The sequence below is a fragment of the Phacochoerus africanus genome, chromosome 16, assembly GCF_016906955.1.
Source record: "Phacochoerus africanus isolate WHEZ1 chromosome 16, ROS_Pafr_v1, whole genome shotgun sequence".
Lineage (NCBI taxonomy): Eukaryota > Metazoa > Chordata > Mammalia > Artiodactyla > Suidae > Phacochoerus > Phacochoerus africanus.
Genome location: NC_062559.1, coordinates 1,206,491 through 1,229,281, shown reverse-complemented (window position 1 = coordinate 1,229,281; position 22,791 = coordinate 1,206,491). Strand labels below are relative to the sequence as shown.

Sequence of the window (22,791 nt, the reverse complement as noted above, 5' to 3'; positions counted from 1 at the left end):
CCAGGGCTCCCGGGGGGCTCTCCGGCCGTCTCAATCTTCTGTTGAGATCCAGATGAAACCGTTCCACGGGCTGACGGCCTTTTCTTTGCTTCGACGGTGTGGCCGGTGCCAACACGGGGTGCGTCTGGAGGTTTCTGAGACCCACCCGTGGGGATGGGTTCGTGAATGCGCCAGCCACGGTCAGCGCCTTCTCGAATGCCTCGGGTCACGAACCCACCAACATGGCCTGATTGTCACCAGCTGGCTTCACCAGTCTCACGATTCCAGCCGATCACACTGGCGCTGTGCTTATTGAGGTGGCCCTGTCACCGCTGAGGGGTTGTCTCCGGACTCTGAGAAGCTGAGCTGCCACCTGGTTACCCTGCAGGTCTGGGAACCCGAGGAGCACAGGACCACGGATACACCTGCGCTGATGTGCTGAGTTCTCCTGGGGGCTCGCACATCTGCCTCTTCTCTCCCGCTTCTTTCCAGGAAGCCAGTCGGCCGGGTTCTGTTCTATTCGAGGTTTCTGGAAACCCACACCTCAAACCACAGGGTCCTCAAACGTTTCAGGGGAGAAGCAGAGGGCTGCTCCCTGCCTCCTCATGACCTGGACGCCAGAAGTTCCAGGTTCGGGAGATGGAAGGGGGGAGGAGATGGCGGTGGGGGGGGGAGGGAAGGGAGGAGGGGGAGGGAGGAGGGGGCGGGAAGGAGGGGGAGGGGAGGGGGAAGAGAGTGGCTCTGTTGAGGGGCACCAGCAGCCCCAGCGTGGGAAGAGGCTCCCGAGCGCCAACCTTCTGCTGCGGTGGGCACAGTCGTGCCCCGGGCACGGTCCCCCCCCGCCACCGGAGGGCAGGGTGGTGCGGAGTGTGGGGTGCGAATGCGCTGGCGGTGATCGCGTTGCATGCACACGAGGACTCTGTGCACAGACACCAACCAAGCAGAGCGAAGTCACCTGCACAGGTGTGCCTAGAGACGTCCACCACGGGACCTCGGCTGGGAACCTTCTCTGGGCGAGGACCTGCCTCCGGCCTGCGGCTGAGATGAGGGGGCAGGGCGCGGCCTCCGAGGTCCCAGGGGGAGCTCACGTGGGTTCAACCACACAGCAAACAGTCTGCTCGGGGGGCGTGGTGCTGTCCCCCAAAACAAGCTCGGCCTCCGTCTGTGCTGACCGAGGGGGACGCAGGGTGGAGGCAGGCTTCCTCTTCGATTGGCGGTCATGGCACCTGACGGGGGCCAGGCGAACAGGGCCACCCGGACCCTCTGGGCTGGTGTCTGAGAACAAGATGAACAGCCCCTTGCCCCCTAGGATGCTCGTGGCCAAGGAGGACGATGACGTGGCAGGAGCTTCGCCAGTGACCCTAACAGAGACTTAACCGTGCCGGGCGGGGAGGGAGCCCAGACGGCAGAGGGAACGAAGGGGCACCGGCCAAGAAGGGGCCGTGGTGGGAGAGAAGCCTGCAGATGAAGGGACAGGACCAGAGAGGCAGGGGCGGTACCACCTCTGGCTCAGGGGAACCCACCACGAGGCACCCGCCATGGAGACCCTGCCTCAGGGGCCCCAGAGTCTGTGGGCGGGGGGCACCCGACCAACAGGCCAGGGTCGGTCCTCCTGGGACCCTGGGGAGGGTGGGGGTCGCAGGCTGCGAGGTGGGTGTCGGCTAGCCCCTGGCCCAGCCCAGCCCCAGGAGCAGGGGGTGCGGTTTGGGTCTGGATGAAAGAGACGACGGGGGAGCACCCTGAGTCCCTCGTCTTGAGGGTAACCCCTCCTCTGAGCAGACGCCTTTAGTGTGGGGGTGGGGTGGGGGGAGCTGCGGTGCAGGCATCACTGATGAGGCCTGGGGGGGGGGGGGCGGCCGTGCTGGGTAGTGTCTCTGCTTCTTCACTTTCTTCGCCCAACAGCAGCTGGCCTTATTTCCAGGGTGGTTTTTCGCACAGCAACAAAAAAGTTCATTATCGCTTTTGGACAGGGTGGCGGGGGCAGGGCGGCGCCTGCGGAGCAAGCAGCGCCACCAGCCTGCTCACACCGCCCCGGGGGAGGCTGCCCCCCGCGGACCGGCTCTTGCGGCTGCTGGAAGAAATTTCCACCTGGCACGCCTTTACCTGTCCACCAGCAAGGTGCTCAGGACTCTGAGATGGGTGTGGAGCACGTGGAGGCGCCCCCATTCCTGGCCGGGCCCCACCTGCACCTGCTCTCAGCCCGGCCTTCTGTAAGGACCCTGGCCCTGACCCTGGGAGTCCGATCTGCTCCCTAAGCTAAGGGCTCTCCCAAGAGCAACCTGGCCTGCCACCCGAGATCTGCACTGCCTGTTATGACCACGGGCTGCTGGTGGCACGTCCAGCTGAGGTCAGCACCACGGCTGATGGACGCCTCCTGGAAGAGTCTCTGCTGAAAAGTTACAGAAATGGTGCCAAGCAGGAGAGGAGGTGGTGGGGGGCGAGGGGAAGTGGGGGTTCGAAATAGATATCCAGCTGGTAAATTCTGATTTTCCTGCTAAGACTTGACACCCTGCAAGTTTCAGCGGCGCTGGGGCCACAGGTCCAAGCTGCGTTCTAGGACGGAAAGTTACTAAACTGACGGCGGCCTTGAGACAAAAGCGGCCAAACCATCTTAAAGTCTGAGTTGCCAAGACAGAGACAGCTGAGCATCTACTACAGAACCGGATGGGAGAGGTTTGTTCCAGAGACGCCAGAAGGGAGCGGAGCTGAAGAGAGGTCCCCAGACATCAGAGGGCTGGTGACACGGCTGCAGACACCCCGAGTGAGGACGTGGAAGACAGAATCCAAAGAAACCAGGCGGCCCACGCCTCACAGAAAAGCTCCGGAAAGTGGAAGGGTGCCAGGCACGTGGGGAAACCAGGGGAGTTTGTGCGGGTTTGTTTTATAGTATTTTAGGCAGCATCCGCAGCGTGTGAATGTGTCTGGACCAGGGATCAAAGCTGAGCTGCAGCTGTGACCTACCACCACTGGATCCCTCACCCACTGCACCACAGAGGGAACTCCTCTGTGTATGTTTAAGCCAACATATCTTACCGAGAAAGAAGCCCTGCCTGCTGTAGATAAAATCACTTTCCTGGGTTGATTGCCATTCTGCCTTGGCCCCTTTTATCAAAGAGAAGCTTTTTTCAAACCAGAAAGGACAGAGCGGAGACAGGGGCTGAGCGATGCTGGCAGGTCCCCGTCGCCCGCCGCGTGAACAGGAAGGGGCTTTAAAAGCCTTCCAGGTGTGGCCTCAGGAGGTGCCAGCCACGTCCGGGGCAGCAGCCTGCAGACGTGCAGCCTGGCCGTGGCTGGTTTTGACTCACAGGGTCCCTGGACCTGGGGGTCTCGGGAGCATGACCAGAAAGGGGAAAATCTTAGGTCTGGACACCAGGTAGTCAGCTTCTCAAGGACCCGGAGAAGCGGCTGGACTCCCGACTCTAAATCTTGTGACGATTTGGAGAGGGAGGGAGGCCCCCAAGAGAAGAGGAGCTTATTAGCTCCTTTTTGGAAACCAGGGGGGTTGTTTCAAAATTAAAAAGACTAAAGAGGAGTTCCCGTCGTGGCACAGTAGTTAACGAATCTGACTAGGAACCATGAGGTTGTGGGTTCGATCCCTGGCCTTGCTCAGTGGGTTAAGGATCCGGCGTTGCCGTGAGCTGTGGTGTAGGTTGCAGACGTGGCTCAGATCTGGAGTTGCTGTGGCTCTGGTGTAGGCTGGTGGCTACAGCTCTGATTGGACCCCTAGCCTGGGAACCTCCACATGCAGTGGGAGCAGCCCTAGAAAAGGCAAAAAGACAAAACAAACAAACAAAAAGACTAAAGAAACGTACAATCCAAGATGGGGTTACGGGAGTTCCCCTGCGATGCAGCGGGCTAAGGATCTGCCATTGCCACTGCAGCGGCTTGGGTCACTGCTGTGGCGTTGGTTTGATCCCTGACCTGGGAACTTACATATGTGTGGGGGACACAGCCAGCAAACACCCCCCCCCCCAACAAAATGCATCTAAGCCCCCTGGCTGCATCCTGGTTAAGAAACAAACTGCTGTACATGACATCCACGGGAATATGTGGGAATATGGCATCAGATGAAAAGAGGGGGTGGTTGATTTTCTCGGGTGTCACGACGGGGTGCTGGTTATGGAGGAGAAGGTCCTTTTTAGGAGACACAGACTAAAGTATTCAGATGTCATGATGCGACAGCCCGCTCTGAACCACTGCAGCCAGGGACAAAGGACAGGAGGCCACATGGGAGGCAGGGTCTGAGGGGCAGGTGTGCGGGTCTCACTGGTGGGAGTGTAGGTCCCCGTTGAACATTATTTCAACCTGAGTGCACGCAACTTCTGCAATAAAAAGTGCAGTGGGTCACGCCACGCCGGGCACACTGCTTCTCCCCAAAGCTCCCTCGGATGCCAACAAGGACCCCCTGGGTCCGGAGGGCAGCTGTGGGCACGCCCCGCCATCTCCTTCCACTCCACCAGCCTCTGGCTCTTGGGGGACGGTGTAAAGGGGACACTGCACACGTGGCCTTTTTCTCCATTGCCGTGGGTGCCTCCGGCTGCGCAGGAGGGCGGCCAGCAAGGCGCTGGCTCATGGAACAGCGTCCGGAATGCTCTGTCTGGAACCTTGGCAGCTGCACCGTCTTCAGAAGGTGACCGTGACTTTATCAGTGACTTGAAGGCAGGGGAAGCATGTTTATCTAACGTGCAGGTGACAAGACGCTGATGGGGGGTGGGTACCGCGGTGACCAGGGTCACAGTCCTTCTGATTTTGAACCAGGGTCCCCTGTTCAGAGGCGAATGCAGAGCTCAGCTCTGCGGATGGGTGGACGGCTCGGGCCAGGGCTGCCACATGCCCCCTGCGCAGGGAGGGTGACCTCGGATGCCCCGCTCCAGGAGGAAACACACCCCATGACCCCTCTGGAGGCAGGGAAAACCAGTGCATCCCAAAGAGGGGGCTGGGCTGCCCCCCTGCCACCTCCGCGCCCCCTGGAGGTCACTTCAACGCTGAGCCGGTGAGCAGCTCTGGGACGTGGCTCCAAGGGGACACAGAGCACCTGGCTGTACCGGGTTAGACGTTGCACGAGGTCAGCGGTCTGACTTCCAAAAAAGGAGGGAAGAGAAGATAGAGCTGGGGGCGCTGAACGATGCAGTCGCTGCAGCTCCCAAGCGGACCAGCAGCCCCTGCTCTCGGCAGCTCCAGGGCATCCCTGGAGGGCACAGGGGGTCCTCTGCCCAGTGAGCCCCCAGCACGGAGTCCTCCTCCTCTGCACACTCAGAGCACAGCCCATGAGAATGCCTGGGTGCTTCTGCATCACGCCGCCCTTCAAGAAAATCGTCAGCCTCGGGCAGCACGGTGTCTGCCGGTGATGCTGCAGAGAAAAGAAGCCCTCATAGAACTTGCTGGGACGTTTCCTTTTCAGCACCAACAAGGCCACAGCCTCCCCCAATGCAGAGGCAGCTAATCACCTGCGTTTCAGCCAAACGAGTGAAAAAAGGCAGTCAACTCAGGATCTTCCCTCGACCTGAGTACCTTTCTCGTGGAGCCATTTCACGGGAGAGGAAAAGCCTACTTTTCAGGTGCAGGAGAATTTCCCATGATCACTGGAGGCGAACCAGGGCACTGAGAAGCACCATCTGGCTGCGGGGAGAAATGCTGCCCAGAGCTGGGGCAGATGGGAACGGAGGGTTTGTGTGAGAAGTTGTTTTGTGAGTTTTATGGGCAGTGATGCTTCATCGACGTCCGGCAGCCCCCATACATATCTCAAACATTCCAGCGCGGCATCTGAAATCTTGGCTCACTTTTGCACAAGGGGGGTGAGGCGGGCAGTGTTCCAACAGCACAGGGCACGCGGGGTCCCATGCCACTGCCCTCATCATTGGAGGAAGGGCCGGCTCTGGGGGACTGAAGGGGCGAGTCTGGGGGTCACAACGTGCTCCGCCTGGCAGCTGTCCTTTTCTTCGCATGTGGCCGAAGCCAGGTGACACCAGGCGCCCTGACTTCCAGGAAGAGTCCACTCTCCCCCCAACCCGGCCGGGCAGGCGGGGAGCAGCGCTGTGAGCCCCTAAAGCCAGACCCCAGATACGGCCCCGAGGAGTTTTCGCTCCGTCTTCTCGGACTCGGGTCTCCGGCTTGACATCTCTCTGCTTTCATTTCAAAGTGGTCCTGGGTCTCTGTTTCTCTCTCTGGTTCTTGTAACTCAGGACCAGGGCTTCTGTGCTTCAGAACGACCCACCCAACAGCCCCACATTTCTGCCCGATTTAAAAAGCAGGTCAGCGGAGCACTGCAGACTTCTTTTGAAAAATGCAAAGAACTTAGAATGCATGTTAAATTCTTCAAACTTCTCGGATATCCAACCAGACCTGGCACAGTGCCACCACCATCTCGTAAATGCTAGCTGCCTTCTCCTTTGAACGGTAAGCCGTTGGCAGCTAGAATCTCCCGGCTGTCGGGGGGTGGAAAAGTTACTCTCCAGGCCACTTTCGAATTTCCCACCAACCTGCCAGCTGGGACGCCTCCCAGCCTCAGCTGGGCCGACCCAGTGCCCGGGGGTGAGGTGGGGATTAGGGGAGACGTTGCAGCCGGGTGCAAGGTGAGCAGAGACGGCAGGGGGGTGGGGGAGCGGAGCCTGTGGCTGCCCCTGGAGGGGGGGTGCTCCGGGGGGGGGGGCGTGTGATGCTGATCCGGGAGCAGTGGAAGCAGTGTCTCCTGGGTGCAGGACGGACATGAGGGCAGTGCAGGGCAGCGATGGTTCAGAGGAGGGACCAGAGGTGGGAGGATGGGTGGGTTCCTGCCAAATGCAGAAACGACAGAATATGGCAGGAGGAGCAAATCTATCCAGAGACTTGAGTGGGGCCCAGTGACACCGCTGCCCGTGCCAGGGCGCCAGGGAGCACATCTGACACTCGAGGCCATGTCGTGAGTGCCCAGCGACCACGGTGTCAGAATTGGCTTCAGAGACGAGCACGTGGGCCCACCCTGGTCTGCACGCTCATCCATCAGGGACCGCGTCTTTGCCGCCAGGAGGGAAGAGCCAGCCAAGACGGAGCTGGGTTTCAGGGAAGGAAGGAGGCTGCCCTCCCTGGGGGAGTCCGGTGATGGAAGCACCTGCTTGCGAGGGATGCGGGCTGACGTGTGCTGAGAGCAGAGAACAGAGGAGATGGGAGTGGACCCTCGCATTCGGGATGCTCTGTGCATCCACGCTGCCTCTGCAGGGTGCTGGCCCATCGCCCGCGGGGCCCGGGGCTCAGGCTCTGGATCGGTGAGCGGGTCAGCGACGATGGCTGTCGTCTAACTCCTGGCGCCAGAGTCCCAGGGGGACGGTGCTTCCTCCTGAAGCCCTTGCTCCGGCCAACGTCCCGCAGGCCCGGTGCTGGGTACAGGGTGGATGTCTGGGCATCCTGGGCCTCGCCCGAGGCTGCCTCGAGGCTGAGGATGGGATGTCCGACGGTCCCTGAGGTCCTGGCCTGTGGACGCACGGCTGACCCAGCACAGACTGAAACCAGCGGCTGGTTGGGCTGGAGGGCACGCAGCCGGGAACAGGCAGTCTTGTGCAGGAGGCTGCGGGAGGCGTGCGTGGCGACGGGCCCGTGAGCTGGGATCTTTACTGCGGGGGACTGATGACCAAGCACAGCCAGGCCAGTACTGCGGGCTGACCATCCATCTGCCCAACAGCTGGCTGTTAGGGTGCCGTCGGAAGCCCCATCTCCCTTCCAGGGCCTCTTTGAGGACAGCGGCCAGGCTCGTTCACGTGGCGTCAGCAGCCCTCAGCACGTGGCGTCTGCGTTTGGCTTTTCTTTTCGTCTCTTTTTTTTGCCTTTTTCTAGGGCTGCTCCCGTGGCATATGGAGGTTCCCAGGCTGGGGGTTGAATCGGAGCTGTAGCCACTGGCTTACACCAGAGCCACAGCAACGTGGGATCCGAGCCGCGTCTGCAACCTACACCACAGCTCACGGCAACGTGGGATCCCCAACCCAATGAGTAAGGCCAGGGATCGAACCTACCACCTCACGGTTCCTAGTCGGATTCGTTAACCACTGCGCCACGATGGGAACTCCTGGCTTTCCTTCTAAATATAAAACTTATTGCAGCAGCTCCTGCTTTCGGTGCTTCTAAGAGAAAGCCCCTCAGACATCCACTGACTAAACTGCTAGAAAGACCCACCCTCAGAGTGTGCTGAGATTTCACAATATACATGCGGTGTATAATAAATACACACGGCTGGTCTACACCCCTGCCTGGCATCTGAGGTGACGCGGAGTGTCCCTGCTCCTGTCCTGGGAGCAGGGGTGAGATCTTGGCTGTTCCCCCACAAGGCAGGTGTGGGGCAGAGGGACAGGAGCCAGGCTGTGCATTTGGGGGGTGCCAGGCTGGTCCCCTCACTAGCTGCGAGGGGCTGGCACAGGGCCTGTGACCCAGAGAGTCCGTCCCTGTGAGGGGCGATCTCGCTCCAAGACCCAGGGCTTTGCTGTGCCCTGGAAAGTGCCAGCCCACAAGACACGTTTGGCACACATGACGTTGGCACGGCTCTCTCCTGCCCGTGTCACTGGGACAGTCACTCCACACACATACCCACACACACCTGTCATTCGTAAGGTCGGCCTTCGGTCAGACCCTTTGGTCACAGACACATGTCCGCTCCCTTCCCCGAGCTGGCGGCCTGTGTTAATTGCAACCCAGACCGGCCTGGAACCTGCCAGAACCCAGGAGGCTGGTGTGTCCAGAGTGAGGGACCAGACTCTGCCTGCCGGTCCCTTTGTGCCCTCCGTGGGCCTCTGCACCTGCGGGTCACTCATCCCCCCCGCCAACACACACATGGACAGGGGCTGGTGTTTGGCTGTGTCTCCAATCCCTGGCAATGGCTCCTGGGCAGACAGGACGTCCTGCTGACACTGTAAGGCTGAGAGCTGCTGTGTTACCTGCCCAGCTCAGCTGCACCCATGAGGGGCCGGGCCCTGCATGACCACCGTGCCTAACCCACACGGCTCCAGGGCTCAAGGACGACCGTGTGATCCCAAGGACAGATGAAGATGGGGCTCCCAGGGCCAGAAACGAGCCTCGAATCAGAGGAACAGCAGCGCAAGTGCAAGGCTCGCTGGCGCCTGGACGTCCCACCCTGTGGCTTCAGGACTGGGCTTCACTGGGTGACTGTCTCCTGGCCTCTATTTAATTTATTTATTTTATGGGCACCCTGTGGCATATGGAAGTTCCCGGGCCAGAGACAGAACCCAAGCCTCCGCAGTGACCCAAGCTGCTGCAGCCAGGTTCTTAACCCACTGTGCCACAGCGGGAACTCCTCCCTGCTCTTTAAAGTGACAGGAATGGATCGACCTAGAGATTCTCGTACTAAGTCAGACAAAGAAACATCATGCAGTATCACTTCCATGTGGAACCTAAAATACGACTAAATGGACTTAGTTACAAAATAGCGAGAGACCACAGACGTGGGAAACAAACGTATGGTTACCCAAGAGGAAAGGGAAACACGAGGCGCTCGGGATTCACACACACACTGGTGCATGTGACACAGCAGGGCACAGGGATCTCTACACAGTGTCTTGTCACAGCCTCGACTGGAAAAGAATAAAAAGCTATCTGTCTTGGATCTACCCGCATCGCTGCGCTGTCCACCTGAAACCAACACTCCATCCTAGGTCGGCTCTACTGCAGCAAAAGATAAAGTGAGGGGACAGCACGGGGGCAGCGAGGGGCAGCCCGTCCCCACCCCGGAGCCCCGGTACGCACAGGTCAGCACCGCCGGGCAGCGGTTCTTGGCCACGTTCTCGTCCCGCTGGGCCACGAGTGAGCTGTTGGGCTCCGCCTGGTAGGCACACAGCGCCTCCCACTCCTTCTCCAGCCGGTTCTTGTTCTTCAGGTGGTCCTCCATGTAGGCCTGAAAGGGAAGGCAGAGTCAAGGGTGCCTCTGGGAGGGCACCCCGGGAGGCTGGGGGCCCGCTGCCTGGTGGGGGGGCGGCACCCCCTTCACCTGCACGGACGAGGAGGGAGTGGGCTGGCGCGGGGTCTGGTAAAAAGACCAGGACCAACCAGAAGCAGGAGCTGCAGCAAGGCTGTGGTTTGGGTGCTGGCCCCAAGCAGGGCAGATGTGGTTACCGTGGTGCTGAGCGGGCATTCGGACCAGCTGTTGTGAAAACAGGTGCCCCCCGCCAGAGATCAGGTGACCAGCCCAAAGCTGGGACAGCCGGGCGCGAGTGAACGAGAGGGCACTGCCAGGGAGGTTACAGTGCCTCACTTTTGGGGGTGGGGGGAGTTAATGCCGGGGGGGGAGGGGCAGGATCGGCAGGTGCTGGGCACCCAGCCCCGAGGAGAGGGGTTGGGGAGGTCCGAGCAGGGTGTGAGGCGCTGCCTCTGGGCTGCTCCCAGCATGGAAGAAGGAATCAGCGCAGGTACAGGTGAAATGGTGAAACAAAGGCATTAATAACCTCAGTCTGGGGGAGCATCTCAGAACCACTAGCTACCAACAGCTACTATGTGGCAATAACTGCAAAAGCCACATACACACTGTTTGAAAACTGTGTTATGTATCCAAGCAAAGCCAGGTCAAAGGGGTTTCTGTTGCCCCAGCTCCTGGGGTCGAGGTGGGGCAGTGGGTGGTCCCTCCTGGCCTCCCTGACAGCCCCAGAAGGGTGCGACCCTGCTGCACGCGATGGCGACGGTGCTGCTTGGTCAGAAGACTTGGTTCCTCAGATACGGGCTGATGGCGTGGGGGCCACAGGAAGGCCAGGCGGGGACAGGGGGGATGCACTGGGGTGACTGGTGGGCATCGGGAGCAGCTGCCCACCCATGGGGGCCGGGGTTGGGGGAGCACGGTCCTGCCGCACACGTTCCAGGGTTGGGAGCTCAGATCCATCCCTGGAGGGCCGCCCCACTCCCATTTCTGTCTGCACACGAGTCACTGTCCCTATAATTGTCCCGACTTTTCGAACCCACCGTGGGTGCTGCACTTAAGACACTAGGCTGCTCTGACGTGTGCAGAGGGATGCATGGCTAGAGTCGCTAAACACAAAGGCAGAAACAACACGTATCCGACCCTCTGCTGCTCTGATCTTAATTTCCTTTTTTTTTTTGTCTTTTTGCCATTTCTGAGGCTGCTCCCGCAGCATATGGAGGTTCCCAGGCTAAGAGTCTAATTGGAGCTGTAGCCGCTGGCCTACACCACAGCCACAGCAATGAGGGATCTGAGCCACATCTGCAACCTGCACCACAGCTCACGGCAACGCCGGATCCTCAACCCACTGAGCAAGACCAGGGATCGAACCCACAACCTCATGGTTCCTAGTCAGATTCGTTAACCACTGCGCCACGACGGGAACTCTCGATCTTAATTTCTTCTGGGCCCCTGTGTGTTGGCAGCCAGACCACAGGAGGTGGACAGGGAAGCGAAGGCCCCCAGAGCATCCCCTCCACAAGGTCCCCCGAGCCAGTCCTGCCCACGTGCCCTTATTGATCTGTTCAGTCCAGAAAGGTCGGATTTTAAAGAAAAGCATTTCAAAGGGCCTCTCACACGCTGCTTGCGGGTTTTCAACGGGTCATTTGCGAATGAAGGTTTTCAAATATGTCCACGCATCCAATGAAACACACACCCGTGTGCAGACACACATGCACACGTGTACACACAGGCACCCCCAGGGCCAGATCTCTAGCGGTCACGTGCCCAGCGTCCAGCTAAGGTTTACTCGAGCCCTGACCCCTCCATCGGCCCGGCCATCTGCTCACGCCACTGACCACCTGGCTGGGGTCCCTCCGAGGCCAGACGCCGGCTGTCGTCCCCCCACCGCTCCTGGCCATCCGGCTCATCGGCACCCCCTGCAGGGGACAGAGAGGCCTGGGGGAAGGAAGCAAACTCACGCTGGACAGTCGTGCTGGGGCCCCACTGCCGTCGGTGAGACCCCGGCTACAGCCAACGCGCACTGTTTTGCACCGTTTAAGTGGCACAGTGAGAAAACCTAAACCACAGACCGCTTTCCTTCCGAACCATCAGCGTGGGAGAGCAGATTCATATTTTTTTAGAACCAAAGTTACCCTAACAAGGACAACGCCTTTGCATGATGCAGGGGCTAAGTTTGTGGAAATACTGACAGGCTCATCATCTATCCTGAAACACGGTGTTTGCTGGGGTGGGGGTGGGGGGTGGCTGGGAAGGAGGGTGGCTCTGGGTAAGGGGTACCGTCTCAGGGCTTCTGCAGTTACTTGTCCCAAGGCTGGTTCATGTGCCATCTTACAGAGGCGGCGAAGTGGGTCCTGGCAAAATGCTTCTGGATCCTCACTCTTCTTTGAAAAATGCTCCGTTCACAAAATCCATCAGGAACGCATGCGCTGCTTTCAATAAAACAAGAGGGTTCTAGGAGTTCCTGTCGTGGCTCAGTGGTTAACAAATCCGACTGGGAACCATGAGGTTGCGGGTTTGATCCCTGGCCTTGCTCCTTGGGTGAAGGATCCGGTGTTGCCGTGAGCTGTGGTGTAGGCCGCAGACGCGGCTCGGATCCCGCGTTGCTGTGGCTCTGGCGGAGGCCGGTGGCTACAGCTCCGATGAGACCCCTAGCCTGGGAACCTCCATAGGCCGCGGGAGCAGCCCCAGAAATGGCAAAAAGACAAAAACAAACAAAAAAAGGATTCTAAAATGATGCACCCTGGGAGCGTTAATCCAACCTCGGGCGTTGCCTGCAAAAGGGGCACCAGATGTTGTCTTGATCCCTGCAGACGGCAGCTGCTTAACGTTCCCATTTATCTTAACCCTGGAAAGGGAAACCGTGCAGCCAGTCGCCTTGAATTTCTATGTGGATGGCAAGAAAGAGAAACGGGGGCTCTAGAACCCAGGCTTGAGAGATTCTGCGAGAAAGAGCAGTTATTCTTCTTTTTTTTTCATTGCGAGTTAAGTTATCGAAAGATGTGCTTGACTATATCAAAACCAAGATAAATTTTTCCCTCCCTCGGCAGGTATTTCTCCCGTGGGTCTGTGTTTGTCCTGGTCTGGTATCGCGGTTTGGTCTGTTCTCCTGTTTTCCGATGAATATTTTTACAAGACACTGCCCACAGGCTTAAACGGAGGTAATTTCCTCCCGTGTCTTAGGAGTTTTTGCTCTTTCTGTTTGTGGGTTAGATGCTTTTCTTCTGAGACGCCAGAATGTATTTCACGTTGTCTGTGAGGAGGCCTTGCTAGTGAAATAACGTGTTTTATACAAAAACAAAACCTGCCACAATAACTTAATACTGTGAGGTCCCTTCTCTTCAGGGATGTGGCAACAGGTGCACTGGCTCTCCCCAGCCACTCTCACCTCCTGCAATTAGGTGAGTGAGCACAAAATTTAAACACTATGCACCTTCTTCCCTGAGACGGGAGGAGTTCTGGAAGCTGACATTTAAAATACATTCATTTAATGTGTGTGTGTGAGGGGGTGTGGTGGGAACGGCAGGAGGCTTAGTTAAAAAAAAAAAACTGTAATGTTTTATTCCATAAATAGCACATGTAGAAAAGAATCGAAAATGAAGGTGAGCAGAAAAGAAACCCAAAGGCTGCTGAAAACTCCCCTACCTGGAGCTAATCGGAAGGCTGTGACCAATGCTGCCATGCCCGGCACACGGGTGAGCAGTTGCTTTCTGTTTTTCTGTTTCGACAATCGTTGCCTAAGCTTTGGACAACTTCAGTCTTGTAGGATTTTCTTCTTTAAGTTGAAAAGATGCTGAGGCTTGCCCCTTACATATGGGAAACCAAAGCCTAGGGAAGCGAAGCTGTTAGCCCAAAGCCGCCACAGCCAGGGCACGCAAAGCTGCCATCCAGTGTCCACAGAGCGGCTGGGGTCACGGTCCTGCTGCTGCCTGGCCTGCTCACTGCTCCTCTGCCTTCAGAGAGCACCCAGGTCAGCATGCCCGGCCACAATGCCACGTACTTCAAAAGCCACCAGCAGGGTCCAGACAGCACTGTCCTTTTTTTTTTTTTCTTCTCTTTTTGCCTTTTCTAGGGCCGTACCCTGGGCATATGGAGGGTCCCAGGCTAGGGGTTGAATCGGAGCTACAGCTGCTGGCCTGCACCACAGCCACAGCTGTGTGGGATCCGAGCCACGTCTGCAACCTACACCACAGTTCATGGCAACGCCGGATCCTTCACCCATTGAGCAAGGCCAGGGATCGAACCCGCAACCTCATGGTTCCTCGTCGGATGCGTTCACCACTGCGCCACAACGGGAACTCCCCTAAGGGTTCCTTCTTTAACTTCCCTCTTATTTCTGTCTTTTTCCTGCCAGCTCTCAAATCCCCTTCTCTAGCCCAAGGGATGAGACCCTTTGGGCAGGAAAATGGCCAGTGGTTTCTGGGCCACAAGGACCTCGTGCCACCGGGTGGCTTTTCGGGAAATGCTCTCCCCGAGCTGGACAAACCACCCGGCTTCCACATTTAACGTCGAACAAATCTTTTTACACAGACTCCCCAGCCTCTGGAACAAAAGTGTTACTGACACGGTAAGGCGGTGACGTCTGTCCACAGGTCGTTGATGTGGCCCAAAGTTGTCGTGCACTGGTTCTCTGACCAAACTGTCAACACCTTCAGGTCAAGGAAGCAACTCCTAGGAGCCCGGAGCACTTGGGACGCTCTGGAGCCTGATAGGCTTTTGTTAATCGCCACGGGAACACTTCGTATCTGCAGGAGATGAATTTTACCCATCACTCAGCCTTTATGAACCTCTGAGGGACCTTTTCCCATAGGAAGGCAGCTCTATAAGAATAAAATGGAGCAGGCACTGGGCTTGATTTGGAAAGATTTCTTTTTTTTTTTGTCTTTCCTAGGGCCGCTCCCGCAGCATATGGAGGGTTCCAGGCTAGGGGTTGAATTGGAGCCGTAGCTGCCAGCCTATGCCAGAGCCACAGCAACGCAGGATCCGAGCCGCGTCTGCAACCTCCACCCCAGCTCATGGCAACGCCAGATCCTTCACCCACTGAGCGAGGCCAGGGATCAAACCCGCAACTTCATGGTTCCCAGTCGGATGCATTAACCACTGAGCCACAATGGGAACTCCCTGGAAAGATTTCTTTTTTTTTTTGTCTTTTTTTTTTTTGCTATTTCTTGGGCCGCTCCCGTGGCATATGGTGGTTCCCAGGCTAGGGGTCGAATCGGAGCTGTAGCCACCGGCCTACACCAGAGCCACAGCAACGCAGGATCCGAGCCGCGTCTGCAACCTACACCACAGCTCACAGCAACGCTGGATCCTTCACCCACAGAGCAAGGCCAGGGACCGAAGCCGCAACCTCATGGTTCCTAGTCAGATTCGTAAACCACTGTGCCACGACGGGAACTCCCAGATTTCTTAACAACGTAACAAACCAAAAGGTTTGGTCCCCACACCATGACTTTCTGGCCATGCGCTTCTGGGGAAACCTTCTAATCCCACTGACTCAATTTACTGCTACAGACAAATGGGAGCCACAGAACTGAGTTCTCAGGTGGTTCCGAGGCTTGGCCGAGTTCATGCATGAAAGACACGTTGGGAACTAGAAAAGCATGAACAGATGGAAGGGCTGGGTCTCCTTAGAAAGAGCGAGGCGGGGCATCTCTAATGTCTCTTCCATATCCTGTGACTTCGCAGGTCTGGGGACAGTTCCCACCACCTGAGGAGACACACCGCCTTAAGCCTCCGCTAAGAGCAGCCACTGACGGCAGCTTGGGTGCTGGATTTGAGGGGTGGGGACAGCAGCACGGTCCCTCGGGAAGGGCACCGTTGCAGGTGCCCTCGGCTGTCACGGACACCACCGAAGAGATGAGAGGCAGCGCCACTAAGGGCACAGCTCGTGTTTCAACGCGGCTTCCGAGGCCCCGGGGCAGAGGTCCCCCTAACCCAGGCAGCCTCCTCACTGCGTGGACCCGGCGGTCCTGGAGTGCATCCCACCCCTCTAGCTGCTTTCCTGTCACTGTTCTCAGAGGAGGGACCTTGCAGCGGCCTTGAGAAGAGGAGCACTGGAAATGCCAGTTCGGGGGATGGCATGAGCCAAGAGGCTGCCTTTGGTGTGGAAGGGGCATAGGTGCCTAATGCGGCCTCGGTGCCTCTACCATGTCGCAAGCTGGACTCTTCATGGCACCGTTTACTGCCGTCACCGTCAAGGGTCAGTTTCCAGGGTCACAGGGAAAGGGCCCATCTTACTGGAATCTTCCACGTCAGCACATGCAACTTGCCTCTGTCTGTGGTCTCCACGGTGTTGGCGGGCACTGCTCCCAGGATGCCTGAGACCCCCGGCTTCCGAGTGGCCCTGGCCACCTCTGATGCTGGGTTGGGAGGGCCAGAGAGCCCAGAATCTGAATCCAGTCCGCAGAGCTGGGACCCTCACAGATCCCGGCTGCCCAAGCACTCGACCAAACCCACATGGAGCAGCCACGAGAGCTGGGGACAAGCTGGTTTCAGGGCTGCTGAAAGTCGTGGCAATGGTGGATGTGGGCACACTTCCCACGAGCAGTGACGGAGACAGCGGGAGGGGCAGGTGGGTTTATGATGGTTGAAGAGGCTAATGAAAAAAATAAGCTCTTAACACGAAATACGAAAGCTCCTGCGGGTGCTGGCCCATCACCCAAAGCCAGCGACCTGAGACCCAGCGACCGTGAAGCCACGGCGGCCAGCACAGAGGAAAGGCTCACGTCAGCCTAAAACCCTGTCCCCGCAGATGCCAGGAAATGCCTGCTGCTTTGTGGGGTCTTCAGTTGGGAAACAAGTAGAAACTGTCCCCAGGGAAAGTTCATGCCACAGTGACGCTGCCAGAAACCAGCGCCTGGGGAGAAGACTCAGTAAAGACACAGCCCCTTCACACTTTTCTTCCTTGGGAGAGGATGGCAAGGTTTGTGCTATAAAGACAGACGGCATCAGAGCCACGCTTGTAACAGTGAGGAGCAAGCGGCTTCTGCCACCATTTGGGGAAATGACCTTTTTTCTTTTAAAATAAATATGGCCACTTGTCTTCTTTAATCCATTAAAGGGAAACATTTATGTTAAATGTTTGAATTCGGAAAGTAAGACATTTAAGTTCTAAGCAAAAAAAAAAAAAAAAAAAAATATATATATATATATATAAAAAGCCGAAAGGAGGAATCGGACGGGGTCAAGGGCCTCCGGTCAGCAGACTGATCAGAAAAAGCATTTCGGTGTCTCTAGATTACTGCATCTGGCATATGTTAAATGTTCTTTATGCCTATGATGTGTCAGGCTAGGAAATTTGAAATTAGGAATTCGAAGGAGTCCATTCCAACCCAAGGAAGGACAGATTCCGTTACAGGACCAGAGAGCAGGGGTTTTTTTTTGTTGTTTTTTTTGTCTTTTTGGCTTTTCTAGGGCTGCTCCCGGGGCATGTGGAGGTTCCCAGGCTAGGGGTCCAATCGGAGCTGTAGCCACTGGCCTACGCCAGAGCCACAACAACACGGGATCCGAGTCGCACCTGCCACCTACACCACAGCTCACGGCCACGCCAGATCCTTCACCCACTGAGCGAGGCCAGGGATCGAACCCACAACCTCATGGTTCCTAGTCGGATGCGTTAACCACTGAGCCGTGACGGGAACGCCCAGAGAGCAGTTTTGCCGTTTCTTTGCTGAGGGAGATTTGCTCAGAATGGGCATCACAACCTGTATGCCTGTATTCAAAGTACCACCTGACACCAGCAAGAACAGCAAGACTCACCCGCCTGATTGGCTGTTCTCCTGCCGCCCCACCTGCTCCACGGCTCACCTGTCGCAGGATCACTGGTCTCAGTGGATAGTTCAACACGCATCACTTTATCGCCTTCAAGCGAGGGACGTCGCGTGCAAAGCAGCTGTCCGCGTGGCACGTTTCTGACAAGAGGGGAGACTCAGACTCGGAGCAGGCGGTCTCGGTGCCCACCCCGCAGGGCCTTCCTGGGAAAAGCAGGCACGGTTTGGACTCCAGCCTCGGGGCTGCGTGCACAGAGCCTCAAGGAGCAGGGCAGGGCCAAGGCATCAGGGAGGAGAAGGGAAGGAGCATCGCGAGGCTTTCATCTTCCGTCGCATTTTCAGTGTCGCCTGGTGGAACTTTGCTCTCGAGGAGGAAACATTCCTGCAAGGACTCGAGGCGGGCAGTTGGCTTCCTGTCTCCCAGTGAACGGGGAAGCGGTTAAAACCAGACGATGCTGGCGTTCCTGTTGTGGCGCAGTGGAAACCAAGTCGACCAGGAACCATGGGGTTGCGGGTTCGATCCCTGGCCTCGCTCCGTGGGTGAAGGATCCGGCGCGGGCGTGAACTGTGGTGTAGGTCATGGATGCGGCTTGGATCCCGCGTTGCTGTGGCTGTGGTGTAGGCTGGTGGCTACAGCTCCAATTCGACCCCCCGCCTGGGCACCTCCATATGCCGCGGGAGCGGCCCTAGAAAAGACAGAAAAAAAAAACAAAAACCAGACAAAAAAGCAAGACCAGATGATGTGGACGAGTGAGTGCCTCGGACACGGGCAGCGGAGCTGGCTTCACCCACCCAGGTGCATCCGTGTCGTCTTCCCCGTCCCTCCTCTGAAAGCTCTCGTCCCGAGCCGAGCTGCTTCAAGGACCACGGAAACTCTTTGCAGGTCTGGTGCCCCCTGAAAACTCTTTTCCTGCTGCCTCAGTGTGACTTAGAAGTGGGCTTCCGTTCTGCATGTTGTAACCAAGCAGAGGGGCAGGGACAGAGGTTTTCTATGACTCAACGGGCAGAGAAAAGTTCAACCGCTTCCGAAGGCAAAGCCATTAGAGAAAGTCCCCAAGATACACTCACGTCGGGTGAGACGGTCAGTAGGCGAGAGCCAGTGACAGAGAAGGGGCGCAGAAGAGAAACGGGACGCAGGGCACAGGTTTGGAGGCTGTGAACCTGACATCGCTGTTTTCATTTAAAATCCTGTTTGTAACTGAAAAATAAAATACTGGAAGAACGAAGGCAACAAGTAAACAAAACCTCTAAAGAGAACGGTGTGTTTTTTTCAAAGTGTCCTCGAGGCCAAGCTCCTGGCTTTTCCACGGGTGCCAAGAGGCGGCACCTCCTGCGATGGTGGAAGCGCCGAGAAGGGAAAGGCAACTCTTGCAAAGCCGTGACATGAGAGGACCCGGAAAGGAGTTAAGGCCTGATTTTGCAGAGCCTGATTAATTGCAAACGCCAATGACTATATTTTTATTCTAAGTCTGAGTTTGGGTATTCTAAATCTACAAGAGTCCAGAATGGCCAGAAAGCATATGGATCAAGTCCTTAAACAGGAGCTGGATGACGCGCAGGGTGTTTCTGGAGTCAGGGAACCACCAACCGGGTTCCTGGGCTGCCTCCCCAGGGGCTGAGCCATGAGTCACTCCCCAAGGTCCCCTCCCCTCAATCACGGGTTCAGCACATCTGTCCGGGACCTCCACCCACCTTTACTCTGTAGATTTAGGGAAAAGGAGCATCACAAGTTTAGCAAGACTGACAGCTGAACCCCTGGTGGAAAATGGTCACGTGGGTCCATTCTGTCTCAGAGGCACTCCCGTGCATAAACTTCAAAACAAAAAGTCGGAGTTCCCGTCGTGGCGCAGTGGTTAACATATCCGACTGGGAACCATGAGGGTGCGGGTTCGGTCCCTGCCCTCGCTCAGTGGGTTAACGATCCAGCGTTGCCGTGAGCTGTGGTGTAGGTTGCAGACGCGGCTAGGATCCCGCATTGCTGTGGCTCTGGCGTAGGCCGGCGGCTACAGCTCCAATTGGACCCCTAGCCTGGGAACCTCCATATGCTGTGGGAGTGGCCCAAAGAAATAGCAACAACAACAACAACAGCAACAAGACAAAAAGACAAAAAGGCAAAAAAAAAAAAGTCGTTTTGTCCTGATCACCTACTGCTTCTCACTAGGGGAGAGGCTTGTTCTTTCACAGGACTGAGAGTCGGTTTCCTGCTGGGGCTCGTGTGTGAGATCCTTTCGGGGGAGGGGGTGTGTGGCGAGCGTGGCCAAGGTGCTTTGCAGAAGGACTAAAAGAGAAGCCGTGGACGAACAGCACCCGCAAGGGTAACTTCCCTTTGTATTTCTGAGCTGTCATCTTCAAGACGCTCCAAGAGTTTTAAACGAACAATCTTACGAACCTTCGAGATGTCTTATTTGACATCTCGAAGCATGAGGTTATGCAAACACAGGCAAAATGCAAAGATTAAGACCTACAAGCCATGGAAAGTGATTGGGAGAACGACACCCTATTTCCATAAAGGGACAGCTCTTTACATTTAAATTTAAGGGAAAGAGGGGTGCCTGCCATTGTGCATGAAAGCAGCCGTCCTCCTTTGATGGGGGAGGCAGAGTTAAGGCGGAAGCTCTTTCAGATTCTGCTCTTCCGTCGGCAGGTGTGGCCGCTTAGGCATCCATTCAGACTAAGGTCTGGGAGCCCGTGGTCTGAGCTGGGGCCTCCTCGTGCGTCCTGAGGAGCCGGCCAGGAGCTGGGCTGATGCTTTAGCTGGAGATCAGGCCACCCATGAGCTGATGAAGACACCTTCCAAAGGTAACTTCAGACAGCAGAGAGTATAAGTGGTAAGAGGAAAGAAACTGCCACAGAAAGGCACCTGGGGGGGGCGCTGTGAGGGGTCTGCAGGGAGCTCCCTCTGATGGACTTGGTTCCTGAAAGATGGACGGGGCTGGACACTGGGGGGCAGGGGGGTGGCACTCAGGAGAGAGCCTGGGGTGGGGGAGGCCGGGTGGGGAGCCCGGGGGTGGGCTGGGCAGTCTGGGCCCAGGTCCTCAGGAGCTGGAGGCCGTGGGGAGGGGTCTGAGGCTTATTTCAAGCGCAACGTGACGCCAGCGGGGGCACTCGGCAGAGGAGGCGCTGAGGATGAAGATGCCCGGGAGAGGTCGCCCCCCTCCAGGTGGGACAGACTGGCACCAGCCGGGCTGTGTCCATAAGGGAGCCCGGGGACACCCGTGGAGCCAGAAGTGCCGGGATTCCCTAATGGGGCAAATCCGAGGGATTTCGGGCCATTTAATGCAGATTCCGTTCCTTTCATTAGTCGACTTGTTCTCCCTTCTAGAGCTTAGCGAATGTTTGAACTCCTGATCCTTCCCACGACCACAGCGAGGAAATCTCTGACCCAAAAAACAAGGTCACAGGGAGTTCCCGTCGTGGCGCAGTGGTTAATGAATCCGACTGGGAACCATGAGGTTGCGGGTTCGGTCCCTGCCCTCGCTCAGTGGGTTAACGATCCAGCGTTGCCGTGAGCTGTGGTGTAGGTCACAGACGAGGACCCCGAGTTGCTGTGGCTGCAGTGTAGACCGGCAGCTGCAGCTCCAATTGGACCCCTAGCCTGGGAACCTCCATATGCCGCGGGAGCGGCCCTAGAAAAGGCAAAAAGACAAAAAAAAAAAACCCAAAAACCCACGAAGGTCACAGCCTACATTCACCCGAAGGTAAAAATCTGAAAAGTTCCATCAACAGTCCTGATATTTCTAATAACCTTCACGCTGCGGGGCCTGGATGAAAGGGCCAGATAGTTGATGGCACTAGTTTTTCCTCTCAGCCGTTCTGCAAACTCGCATGGAAGATACGCTTGCCCAGAACATCAAAGACAACGAACAGCCAATAGCTTAACCCAAAACATTTTAGCGGCATCGGTGGAGCCCCTACCCTGGCCTGGCATCCTGTGACATATTCCCGCAAGGAAGGCACCCACTGAAAATACAGACAAGGGTGTGAGTGCGTGTGGGTGGCCGCATTGGGAGCAGGGACCGTCCCCGTCGCGGGGCAGCTTCCCAGGGAGGCTGGAAACCCCGAGTCAGCCCTGCCGACCACCGGGGGTCCCGGTGTTAAAATCATGAGGCTCACCGTGCCCTGGGCCCTGCCAACCCAGAAATGTCCTGTGTGAGAAATCCCGGGCTAAGCCACAGGCCCAGCACAAACATATTCAGATGAAACCATGATGACGCTGGGGCCGAGAAAATGAGAACTTTTAAGAAATGGTAAGTGCGCCCCTGCCCCAGGGACCTCGCCTGCTGGGCCTCCTCGGGCGCCCCGTGGGCGGGAGCCCAGAACTCCCAGGAGGGCACCCGAAACCCAGGCCCGCTCTTCGTGCACCTGCCCTGCAGCCCAGCATGTGCCCGGGGTGGGGTCTGCCACAGGCCCCGAAAGCCACGTCCCTCCCCGCTGACCTTCCCCTGCACACAGACGGCGCTGTGGACACAGCACTGCCGGCCGTGCCCTCGTTCGTGGGGAAACCAGGACCAAGACACAAAGGGGAGGAGGTCCCGTCGTGGCGCGGTGGTTCACAAATCCGACTAGGAACCATGAGGTTGCAGGTTCGATCCCTGGCCTTGCTCCGTGGGTGAAGGATCCGGTGTTAGCATGAGCTGTGGTGTAGGTTGCAGATGTGGCTCGGCTCTGGCATTGCTGTGGCTCTGGCGCAGGCTGGCAGCTATAGCTCTGATTTGACCCCTAGCCTGGGAACCTCCATGTACTGCAGGTGGGGCCCTAGAAATGGCAAAAAAGACAAAAAAAAGAAAAAAGAAAAAAAAAAGAAAAGAAAAGAAACAAAGGTGAGATGCATGTTCAGGCCCCAACAGCTGGTTACCTTCCTCCGTGCCGCCTCCCCAGCATCTGGCACAGAACCCGGCCGGCCTGGGTGCTCAGCCAGGGCGCATGAAGGGTGCGGCCACCCACTGATCCCTGTCGGACCGCAGGCCACAGCTCCTCGGCCTCTGCCTCGGCCCTGGTGCCCCAGCTGGAGCTGCATGTGGGACACGTGGGCCTGGGGGACCGCCAGCATCCCTTTGAGAGGCTTTGAGTCAAGCCTTTGGGGCCTTGACCATGGACCCAGTGCCTCGTTTTGCAGTTTCCTCAGCAAGATGTCCTGTTTATAACCTTAAACCAAAT

General features: G+C 57.3%; 1 protein-coding gene across 1 annotated transcript in view; it reads right to left on the bottom strand.

Annotated features, from left to right (window-relative positions):
- The window catches only part of PTPRN2 (protein tyrosine phosphatase receptor type N2), a 711,364-nt gene that overhangs the window by 51,910 nt on the left and 636,663 nt on the right, over positions 1-22,791 (bottom strand). The window contains exon 15 of the mRNA XM_047763645.1: positions 9,703-9,850. Within this exon, the coding sequence (XP_047619601.1) occupies positions 9,703-9,850 (148 nt within the window). The remainder of the gene's footprint in view (positions 1-9,702; positions 9,851-22,791) is intronic.